The sequence below is a fragment of the Lutjanus erythropterus genome, chromosome 18 (genome assembly GCF_056507025.1).
Source record: "Lutjanus erythropterus isolate fLutEry1 chromosome 18, fLutEry1.hap2, whole genome shotgun sequence".
NCBI lineage: Eukaryota > Metazoa > Chordata > Actinopteri > Lutjaniformes > Lutjanidae > Lutjanus > Lutjanus erythropterus.
Window position 1 is genome coordinate 20,559,265 of NC_139334.1, and position 11,954 is coordinate 20,571,218.

The following is an 11,954-nucleotide window of genomic DNA, read 5'->3' on the forward strand; positions in this document are numbered from 1 at the left end:
AGTAATGTATGGTGAGCAGGTCACTAATTTGAAATAAAGCCATAAAATCACATTAAAATGAATATTTTGTGTCACATACATGTGTGCCAAATATTTTTATAATATATTTTTTTTTTTTTGGGGGGGGGGGGGGGGGGTAAGTAACCGTGTAATAAGTGGGATACTGTACAGTTTGCAGGCCATTATTGTGAAATAAAACCTGTTAAGATTTATTTCACAATGATGACCTGCTCACTCTACATTATCCCTTACTTATTTTCTTATTACATCCATATTATGTTTTTTGCATATATATGCGTTATTGGTTGATATTTATATGTGCTATGTTATAACATCCTGCTTGTTTCTTGCTCTTGTCAAAAAAAAAAAAAAAAAAAAAGAGCCCTTGATGAAATTAAACTGGACTTGAGAAAAAAAACAAAGTTTGCCAGTGTCCCCACATATATTTATGAAGCTGTCAACTGCAGTTATGAGCAGGATCACATGAAGACCGCAGCATAACCGCAGCTCTTTGGAAAATACAGTAGGCGGTTCAAGATCATTTCAGTTTATTCTCATGTGTAAGCAAATGGACTTTGCACAATTTCACAACTATGAAAAAATAAGGCAGCTAATCAAGAGAGCATTGCAAGGTTCCTTCACATTTTTTTGGCTCACAATTACATTAGCAAAAATTGAAGCGACAATTCATCAAGCATACAGGCTAAACCAAGGGTGGCCCCCAGTAGCTGGGGCCCTCAGTTTCCCTTCCAATCACCTTCCACTGTTTTGGCAAAGACCAGATACATTTTACAGGCTTTTATCTTTTATAAAATAGGCGCATAAAGTGTTGCTGTTTAAAAAAAGAGAGAAAAAAGAAAGTGAAATGTAATTAAATTAAAAATAAAAACTGTCAAGTTACTGTATGTCAAACCTGGTTTTAGAAGATCACATTTCGGCTGTGCTATTCATTGAGACTGACTCAAGCCACAAGAGACTACATGTTTTTTAGGCAACAGTAGGCAAAAATGATGCTTGTCTTTCCGGTTAAGCTGAATACATGCTTACTAAAGTGATTCTTTTTCAAAAAAATGTGTTTTAAATCAAGGCATAAGATTTCCCCCCTTGTCTCCTTTGTGCCACCTTGAACTGAGGCCAGCTCTGTACATGTACATTTGTGTTGACAGATACATATCAGGGGCTTGTCTGAACTGGACCTCCCAGAGGAATATAGGCAGCAGAGGATGGTCTTTGTCTCTGAGACGGAGAGAAACTCTGAGAGTCTGACGTCAGAGTGGTGGATGATGAGGATGACGGGACGGATGCTGCTTGTGGTGCTTGATACCTGTGGACCATAATAAAAAAAAAAAGATTGAATTATTATTTAAGATGCAATATGTTTAATCTCAGGATTTAATGAGGTTGATCAATAGCACTATGATTAAGTATTTCATCAAGTGTCAAAATAAACTTTGGTATTTGGGGGGAAATGGGTTGATAAATGTAAAGCGCATGTGATTTATAGTTGAAGGTACATTATGTAAGAATGTGAAACAATCTACAAGTATTTTGCTTTATATTGACAACTGTAACGTAACATAAAAATCGAGACCTTCTCCAACTTTCTTGGCTGTCTTTAACAGCCTGTGGACTGACTTCTATGTCAAGGACTTCCAGGAAAATGCAAAGGATGTTACATTTATGTGCTCTCCTGAATGCCCACTTTTCTGCTTCCCTACAGCACCAACAGTGTGCAACACTAGCTAACGTTAGCCTAAAAATGAAGTCCGGTCACGTCATAACCAGCACTCACCACAATAAAGAGTCCCTAGTCAATTCTAAAATTACTTTATAACATGTTAAATATATTGTGGTAGTGTGGTTTTAGCTGGCTAATGTTAGTTAGTGTTAGCTTAACTGCTAATGTGGATGAATTGCTAGCTAGCTACTGAAGCAAAATAATGCCTAAGAGGATGATGTGAGCTAACTCTCAGGGATGATCTGGTTGGTAAATTAGCTAGCTCAACATTTGTAAATAACTTTATCAGCTATAGTATAGTATACAATTTGTAACACAATTAATTAAGTTCCTTACATAACTTTTCTACTACAATATTCAGTTTTAACCTGAATTCATTTAAACCTGAACTTTCATCATCTAAAAGTATGTAAGACGTCTGCATTTCTCAACTGTTCTCTCACCAGGATTGGGACTTCCTGACCCGTGACGATGAACCGGCCCTCTCTCTGATGGGAACATTTACCAGAAGGTCCCTCATCAGCCTGGGAGAAAAGGCTCTCTCCAGGTGAGCACCATTAAGGTTCAAGGTGAACATAGTTGGTGGAGACATATCTAACTCCAACAGCATTATATTCTCAGCCTGTAAGAATAAAACAAAGTAAAGTTATAGTTATAGCATAATGACATATGCAAATGCATTTTGTAAGAAGCTTTCCTGGGGCCTTATTACAGAAACTTCTTTTATCATTAAATTTACAACAATGCTAAGTGCCGCTAACAATGATACCATTGTATCTGTCATCCATTGTGTAAAAACAATAAAAGAGCAACCACACAGATTAAACAACATCACCATTAGCTCCTGTTAGCTAAAAGTCCAGTTAGTTACTGTTAGCAAACACTGCCATTAACTACTCTTAGCTAACACTACAGTTCACTTTCATTTAAAGCTTCTTTGTGAAATAATATTGATGGACCACGGGTGTAAAATGCAACTGTTCAAGCCGTGAATGGTTTCCATGGATACAACCATCTTCACATCCTCCAGCAAAGAAGGAGGCAGTGAACATGGAAATAGGCTGCATAAGGCCACTTTTTCACATGTCTCTCTGTGCTGTACCTCTGGCCAACTGTCCCCATGAATATGCCCAAGCACTGACCTTGTATCTACATGGGGCCCCTGTTGCCGTGGCAACAGCCATCTGTGCATATTGGCTGATTGGCCTCTTGTATCCCACAGCTGAGAGAGGCCTTCTCTTGACCTGAGTGGGTGCACTGGGATAAAGACATGGGAAAAGAAGGATTTAGATTCAGTTTAATACACTTAGACCTGGTTTAGTGGTTAAGATGTGAGCGTCTGGAACCACAAGTGCCCCATATACGGTGAAGTGGTCAGTTCCCATCAGACCAGTCTGCCCTGTTATCTCCCCTGTACCATCGTCCACTCAGATTTCCAACCGACTCAGTGAAGACAAATACCAAGGGTGTCTTGTTCTCCTTTATATAAAGATATCTGTTTCTTGGTAAGGCAGAATACATAAATTATCTATAGCATGTTGGGTCAGATTGCTTTACAGTCCATCTGTGTACAATTTGGTGACTCCAGAATACACAATGGGGCTAACTAATGCAAAAACTCAACAAAACTGAGATTCACGATTATGCAAAAGTAAACTCTAATCTATGATTTTCATTAAAGGAGGTAATTTGGGTTAAAATGTTAGTCTTATTCTCCCTATTCCATTTACAGAACACTGTTACTGATTTCCTACATTTCAAAGAGTGCCAACTGATGTATTCAGGTGTAAAATATGGAGATCAAAACAACCGAAATAGGAATAGCAGAGCTAAGGTTTCACCAGTTTTAAATTTGTCATCTTATTTAAAGGTGCTGTAGGTGACATTCATTGCCACTAGAGGTTGTAGTAGACCACCAGAATCTCAGACCAAAACAAATATGCACTTTGTTAACTTTATGTCAAAACAACAATAAATTATGTGTTCTGAGTTTGTCACACCATGGAAATGTGTTATTAACCATCCAGCCAAAGAAGAAAAAAGAAAGCTGCATATGAACACACACTGCTGATAAAACTAAGGTCAAACTCTCAAACTAGTTAGTACTGATCAAATACGGGTCAAGATTATGTAACTACATTGCCTATTTCTCGACTAAAATGTTTTCAGGAACATAGTTTAGTGCACTGGTTGGCTATACTCTGGGGCGGATGTAGAGGGGTGGCATGGGTGGCAGCTGCCACCCCTAAAAGATGCCTTGCAATCCCAGCTGCCACCCCAGTTTAGGACAATTGTAGTTCAAAATACATGTATGAAAATTTGTGGCTGGACGTGAACTTACAAGACTGAAAATTGGAGTGCCTTACATTATGCATTATGGTCTATTCAGGTCACTGATGTTGGCAGAAATTTGTATCTCTGCCACTTCAGTGATGGATTTCACCCGGTAGATTGATTTATTTACTCTTGTTACTGACTTACAATTTGTTTCTCTCCTGTTCTCTGCTGCACCATTAACAGTAGCTAATGTCAGCAACATGAGACTAATCCACTGACCTCTCTGGAAGGACCGGCTGGAGTCTCCACTGATCCTCCTCACTGTCAAAATGCAGCCTGTTCATGATCTTGTTCTTTTCCTCTGGAGGTATAAAATTCTCAATCAAGAGATATCTGAAAAGTGAAAAACAAGTTGTGTCAACAGGAGACTACACATGAAAAAAAAATAAATAAATAGTTTAACTACTCGCTGGAGAACAGTCCCATTCCAAACAAATATTTCCTCCTTTTATATTAAAAAAAAACTTTTTATGCCTGGAAAATTACTTCTTTCTCCAGCAGTACCAGCACAGATATTTAGACAATATCATCCCTTTGCCCATTAAACAAACTGCTTACCAAGCCAAAAGAAGCCTTACTTTCCCTGCCTAGTTACTGTTCTGATTGATCCCTCCCTGATATCCTGATTCAGCTGGAAAAAAAAAACATCTAATTAAGAACAAAATGCTCTCAAAGTGCAATTGATTAGCCTCTTGGTGATGGCAGTATTTAGACAGACGGCAGGTTACGTCTGAAAAGTCAAAAGCATGTGAAGTGTGCTGTTTGCTCATAATTAGCAGCATAATTTAAATGGTATCCTTAAAGTTTTAGATTTTCATTTGCAGAATATTTCCATATATCACCAGAGCAAGAAAATGAATTTATAAGATTTTGCTGTCATTTAAATGAATTAGAGCTGGGACTGATCACATCCAATAGCGGTATCGAGTGCCAATTCATCAGACATCATTGATCCAAGTACTGATCCAGATTCTAGTCCAGTGTTTTTATGAATTATAAATATATAATGATGCACTTTTAAATCCATAGCCAAAATATTATAACACAAATTACTTACTTGGTAATTCAACAGTTCTATAAAGACATTCGCTAGTCCCCATATGTAATGCATATTCAACACGGCCTTAGTTTGGAGATATTTTAGTCTTGAAACAGAAAAAAAACACAGAAAAGCAAGACAGTAACATGTAATGTGTTCAGGTATTGGTAGATATTAAAATTCTGGAATCTGAATCGGATCAGAAACTGAAAAAAAGTGGATCATGCATCTCTAAAATGAATATCTCCAATGAAAGATGTATAAAACATTTCTGCAAATATAGTAGCGGTATATATAGCAGTTATTATCAACTGTTAACAATAATTGGGGAGGCAATCAATTTAAGTCGAATTTTAGTGAAAATAAAGGTAGGTATAGGCATTTCCCCCACATAAAATCATACTTATTTAACTTTATTTCACTCAGTGTTTCTCTCCTGATCGTCCCCCCTGCCAACCCTGTAGTCCTAATCAAATCATGAGGAACCAAGATATTCTCGCCTCTAGTACTCATGACATAATGTAGTAATGAGTACTGAGTACTCATAGGTCAGAACGTCAATATGTTCCCTGGTGTTGCAGCTGGTGTGATCCCATCACAAGATGGTCTGTAGTCCACATGGCATTACAAAATGTTTGTTTTTTTATGGATTTTCCTGTCTTTATGCGAATTTGGTGATAAAACCAGACAAGAATGAGATTACATACATCACTGTACATGTTTGCATTCACTAACTCGTCCACTCACTTGTACTTGAGTTCTCTGGTGAGTTCGGTCTGCGTCTGTTCGAGCTCCTGTCTGGTTGTGACGTGTTCGCCGATGACATCTCTCATCTCTGCCTTCACCAGCTGTAGTTTGGCATACAGCTGCGCAGAACAGGAACATATCGATTACTGATGTCATTAAAGCTGCACCAGACAACATGTTTATATACAAGGTACATTTAATTATCATTTTACAACAATATATATAGTACTGACTTTAAGTTGCAGTTTCCCTTTTTGCTACTCACAAACACAAACATTATATACAAAATTTATATACAGTAGATTGGATGAATAAATAATAAATCTTATAAATAAAAATAAAACAAACTATTGTGCCTGGTGGAGTGTGACAGCCTGAGGGAGGAAGCAGCTCTGTTGTCTGGTGGTTTATATAAAACACACACTGAGGAAAAGACGTCAGTCTGCCCAAAGAAAAATCCTCTCTGACAACCAGAAAGGAAAAATCTAAATCTTATGGTTCTTCAGCTTGTTCTCACTGGAGAACCTTTCTTGGTTCAGGGTAAAAGCTTTTATAACCATTACAGAAGGTTCTACCTAGAAGCAAACATAAACAGTTGTACCTAGAACAATCTGTAAAAGGTTCTTCACAGAACCTCCTATGAGAGGTTCTACAGAGAACCCTTACATGGTGTAATGGTATCACCCAGAACTCTCTCTGGGGATTCTATCCAGGACCATTCTACCTTCTAAGGGTGCTAACAAGAACCCACTGAGTGAGTTCTTACAAGAAACCTTGTATTTTCCAAGAACTTCATCTAGCCAGCAAAGGGGGTTTTACTGAGAACCCTTTTATGTTCTAAGGGTTTCATCTTGAACCCGTGCAAGGAGTTCTACTGAGAACCTTTTTATATTTCAAGGGTTTCATCTAGACCTCAAGCAGAAGGAACCATATTGTACTATACACTCTTAGAAATGCATACATAATTTTTTTTTTTTTGACTTGTCCCCACAGGAGAACCCCTTTTAGTTTCTGTCAGAACATTTTATAGAGGTTCCACTTGAAGTCCTTTCAGAAAGTTCTACCTATAACCCAACATATAGAGCCATACCTAGAACCATCTGTTAAAGGTTTCACCCAGACCCCCTGTGAGAGGAACCCTTCTATGGTGTAATGGTTCTACCCAGCGCTCTCTGTGGGGGTTCTATCCAGAACCTATCCACCCTCTAAGAGTGCTAAAGAACTTTTTTATATTCCATGGGTTTTATCTAGAACATATCCTGAGGGTTCTACTGAGAACCCTTTCATATTATGGTATAAAGAACGCTTGATAAACTGAAAGATAAAAGACTTTTTTATGGATTTCAACAATACTTTAAGATCTCTTTCTTCCAAAATTGGTTCTTAATGGAACCCTCAATCCTACAAAGAACCCCCGACAAACCCTTTCTTCAAAGAAGGGTTCTTCACAAGCAAATGGTTCTGGATAGAACCTCAGCCCTTTAGCGAGAACCCTCTTGGAACCCTTATTTCTCTAAGTGTAAACACCAGGAAGTCCAGAGGAAGCTGGACTCAGCAGTATCACTGTAACTCTGCTGGTGACGTCTCTCTTGAAAATTGAATTATGATTAAGTGATTTGGCGATAATGTCATAAAGGAACACGTCACCGGGTGAGTCATCTTACCCTCTTCAGCTTCTTTGTCTTAAGTTCCACCTCCTGCTGCAGGGAGGAGAACGTCTCCCTCATCTCTAGCGTCTCCTCATCCTGCAGCATCATCTGCTGCTGGATCTCTCTCTCTCGTCTTATCTGCAAACCAGACACAACATTAAGAGCCATTAGAGATAATTACAAACAGCACTCCCTTCAAAACAAAGGTCACGTCACAACATGCGTGAGCTCAGACAACCCCACAATTACACTGAGGAAACCTCTTTATAGTGATCTCGTCTGGCCGGGTGAAATTCATCGCTATAAATGGATGATTACTATAACACCGTTTTTTGTCTTTTTCTTTATTTCTACTAGGTCTACTTCTTCTTGACTACCATCTAACAGACACTTGTGTATTTATTACATGAATTTAAAGTAATGAAATGGACATTTTTGCTATTTACTGGCTTTTATTGACTATTTCAAAATACAGAGCAGCTGTTTCAAACTGCTGCACAAATTAAATTACTGTGTCTGATTCAAATAGACTAAAGTACGGGGCAGTACTGTATATAAAATATATCTCACTGTAATTTGGCTGCATCTTGTTTGTTATAAGATTTTTCCCATCTGAATTTCAAGCTAGGAGTAATTGTCTTGTTGTCAGCAACTGTGGTATATATAGTCCCAAGTCCCAAAATAAAAAGCACTACTTAATTTCCATGAACAAATTATTTAATAATTCTGTCTGAAACTTTTTGATCCATGTAAGCAGTTTACACAGTACTTAGTATACTGGTAATATACACAGGAGTATGTTTTATAAGGCGTATTATTAAAATCTTCTTTATAGAGCTGCAATGACTAATCATTTAGGAGACTGAAAGAAAATTAGTTGCCAACTATTCTAATAATCTGTAAATGGTTTCAGACACTTTTCAAGCAAAAATGTCAAACAGTTGCTGGTTCCAGCCTCTAAAATGTAAGAATTTTCTGTTTTTCTTTGTCATTTATGACAGAAAGTGAAGAGTCTTTGGGTTTCGGACTGTTGGTCAGACAAAAGATGCTATTTGAAGACGTGACTTTGAGCTCTGAGCCAAGAAGCTGAATTTTCTAGAAATTAAGTTGACACACAATAAGTTCAGCCCACATCTCAAAATGTGCTAAAATTGACATGTGGTGAAACTCAGGTTGATAAATGACAATTAATCACTTTGTCGATGGAAAGAAAATTAATTGCCAGCTATTTAGACAACACATTACTACTATACTAGTGAGTATTTTACTGTATTATTGTATATAATTGTGTAAATACACATTTTACTTTATTTTATGTCAATTTATCCTATGACTGCAAATGTATCTAATAATTATTTTAATTTTATATTATTATTTTCTGTATTTTTATCAGTGTTTGTTCTTATTTGTGCTGCTTTACTTGCTGTTTCTTTGTTTTGGCTGCTTTTATTGTTCATTTTCTGTAAAGCACTTTGTAACCTTGTTAAGGAAAGCGCTATATAAATAAAGTTCATTATTATAATATTATTTTGTTTCTATTTTTGCTATTTAGCTTACTCTTCAATGGAGCTTCCCAGCAAATGTTTTTCACTTGTTTGTACTTACATATCTGATGTGACAATAAACATATATCTTGAATACTGACCATTTAATTTAAAGTAGTTTTTCAAACAAAAATGTCAAACATTTGCTGGTTCCAGCTTCTTAAATGTGAGGAGTTTCTGCTTTTCTTTGTCATTTATGACAATAAACTTTGGGTTTTGGACTGCAGGTTGGACACAAGAAGCAATTTTAAGATGTCACTTTTGACTCTGGGAAATCGTGATCAGCATAGCTTTTTGACATTTTGATCATTCAGTTTATCATGAAAATAATCAGCAGATTAATCAATAATGGAAATAATCTATAGCTGCAGCCCTAATTGTTAATACACACCTGTTCTGCAATTTCTTGCCTCTTCAGCTCCAGCATCTTTTGCTGTTCGTTGGTGTGATCAATTATTGTCTTTCCTCCAACTAACAGTTTGCTCTCCATCGCCTGAAAACAAAGACATAAGATTAATTATTTATGGAATTTTCTTTTGTGTCTCATTTACCGGGGAATAACAAGGCACATGCTCTTCAGAAGTACCTTATATTTCTCAATGATCTTCTCCAGAGCGTCCTGATCCCACTGCATGTCCTCGATGCTCTTTCTGTTCTCATTCAGGTGCTTTAACTTCTCGCTGCTTCCCTGGCAGGTCAGCACTTTAGGGACTTGGTCACCTCCCTCTTTCATGGGATGTTTCACCTCCTGTTCCTCCTCCAGGGCCTTCCACACGTCCCCATCTCTCTCTTTGAGCATCTCCTCCTCCATGCCCACCAGAGTTTTACTCAGTCGCTTGCTGTTCCTCCTCTTCTTCCTCTCCTTTGCGAGCATCCCTCGCTCCTCGAGCTGCGCCTTCAGGCGTGCAATCTCCTCCTGGAACTCCCTCAGCAGGGCATCTTTGGGGTCCTCATTAATGCGAGGTTTGTTCTTGATGTTCTTGGCCCTGCTGGCGTACCTCAGCGTGGCAAGGGATTCGTCAAAGTTCTTGTGCGATGGCCCTACAGTTGCGACCATGACTGTCTTGGCGTTGCCTCCCAGGGAGTCCTGGAGCAGGCGGGTCAGTTTGGAGTCCCTGTAGGGGACGTGGGTGCTCTTCCCGTCCACCAGAGCTGAGATGACATTCCCCAGCGCCGAGAGGGACAGGTTGATCTTGGCTGCTTCTTTCAGTCGCTTCCCCTTGGCGCCGGTCTTGCTCTGGCGCTCACTGCCGGCCAGGTCGACCATGTTTAGCTTCCCAACACGGATGTGGTCCTCGCCATCTGGCCCTACCTCACTACACTCCACAGTTACGACAAAAATGGCGTGAGAGCGAGAGCTGCGTTCGTTCATGTTGGTGAACCCCACAGACCTGGACTGGTTGCCCATGTTCATAACGTGTTCGATCTCATTGACGTTCTTCGTCACCACTGAGGACAGGTCTTTGACGTAAACGCCAAAGTCTGGACTCTCTTTGAGCTCCAGTTTCTTGTTGTTGTCTTTGCACAGCAGGTCCCTGATCTCCTCCTGGTAGATCTCGAGATATGAAGACCTCACCAGGTATTTCTGGTTCTGAGTTCTGGAGATTTGCGTGAAAATGTGCTGGAATGAGTTCGGTATCACCCCTCTCAGTTCTGGGTCGTGTGAAACCCCCTGCATGGTGTGTGTTTTACCTGTCCCAGTCTGGCCGTAGGCGAATATGGTCCCGTTGAAGCCCTGGAGCACGGACTCCACCAGAGGTCTCACCGCATCATCGTAAATGTCGCCCTGCTTTGAGTCCCAGCCGTACACGGAATCAAACGTGAACACCTTCATCGGATCATCAGGTGGCGCCTTCGGGTTCCTGATGGTGATCTGGCCCAGTTTGTCATCAATCACCAGGATGTTTTCACACTCCGATGCCTCCTCTCTCCTGCTGAAGGGCCGGCAGCGGACCACCACCTTCACCGCCTCGCACTGTTTGCTTTTAGACATTTTTTGGAGGGGGTTAAATTCTTAAAAGCAGCGCGTTAAAAGAGCCATTTTCTCGGGCGGGGTCCGCAATTTTCCTTCTCCGTACAGGTGCGACAGCCTCCGTTTCAGACAAGACAGAGAGACAGACCTTCATGTGCCCGATGGACGCAGCGTCTCCTCCGCCCTCAGCATCTTCCAGAAAGGGAGCGATGACAGGAGATATTTAAAGATGCTGCTGCTGCTGCTGCTGGTGGAGGAGGAAAAACACCCAGCCAGCCTCCCCGGCCCAGCCCACACAGCCTCCCCGCGGTACACACCCTGCTCTGCGGACAATGGAGATAAGACATGTGACCTGCGCAGCGAATTGGATTCAAGCAAATCTTGTCATGGATCACAGCTATCCTGTATGGAGGACCATTTCAGCCAATAAAACAAAAAATAACCCCGTGGTCAGTCATAATGAGGTTATGACTGACCACTAAGAAATTATTACATAAATTAATTTTGAGATTTGAAAAGAAGTAAATTATGAGATGAGATTTACTAAAAAAAATGTTTTTCCTCAACTGAATGCAATAAGGTCTGGAAATAAATACCAAGAAAAAAAAAAAAGAAATTATGATTATAAAAAAAAAAGTACAACCCCAATTCCAAAAAATTGGGGATATTGTGTAAGACATACATAAAAACAGAATGCAATGGTTTGCAAAAATATTTTCAACCTTTATTCAATTGAATTTAGTACAAAGAAAATAGATTTATTCCAGAAAATCTGGGACAGGGGCATGTTTATCACTGTGACACAGCATTTTGTTATTGAGGACACTAATTGTTGAAGCTTTTTACACATGCAGAAAGTGTCTTGTCATTGTCTTGCTGAGATAAGAAGGGACGTCTCTGAAAAAGACGTCATCTGGATGGCAGCATT

General features: G+C 39.4%; 1 protein-coding gene across 1 annotated transcript; it reads right to left on the reverse strand.

Annotated features, from left to right (window-relative positions):
- Positions 1–531: 531 nt before the first annotated feature.
- Positions 532–11,348, reverse strand: kif3cb (kinesin family member 3Cb). Its single transcript, XM_084742880.1, has 8 exons — positions 9,641–11,348; positions 9,446–9,547; positions 7,526–7,648; positions 5,862–5,980; positions 4,295–4,408; positions 2,881–2,995; positions 2,182–2,360; positions 532–1,324 (listed from the first exon to the last, which is right to left on the reverse strand). Exons 1-8 carry the CDS (start codon positions 11,045–11,047, stop codon positions 1,174–1,176), a joined length of 2,310 nt encoding a protein of 769 aa, XP_084599006.1. The 5' UTR covers positions 11,048–11,348; the 3' UTR covers positions 532–1,173.
- Positions 11,349–11,954: the final 606 nt, after the last annotated feature.

Bases quoted from the DNA above. Each gene is read 5' to 3' on its own strand.
- kif3cb (XM_084742880.1), bottom strand. From the start codon at position 11,047: ATGTCTAAAAGCAAACAGTGCGAGGCGGTGAAGGTGGTGGTCCGCTGC. The intron at 2,996-4,294 runs GTCAGTGGATTA...TCTTTATCCCAG, and splicing joins CAGCCGGTCCTTCCAGAGAG to TGCACCCACTCAGGTCAAGA. The intron at 2,361-2,880 runs GTCAGTGCTTGG...TTATTCTTACAG, and splicing joins GGGCCCCATGTAGATACAAG to GCTGAGAATATAATGCTGTT.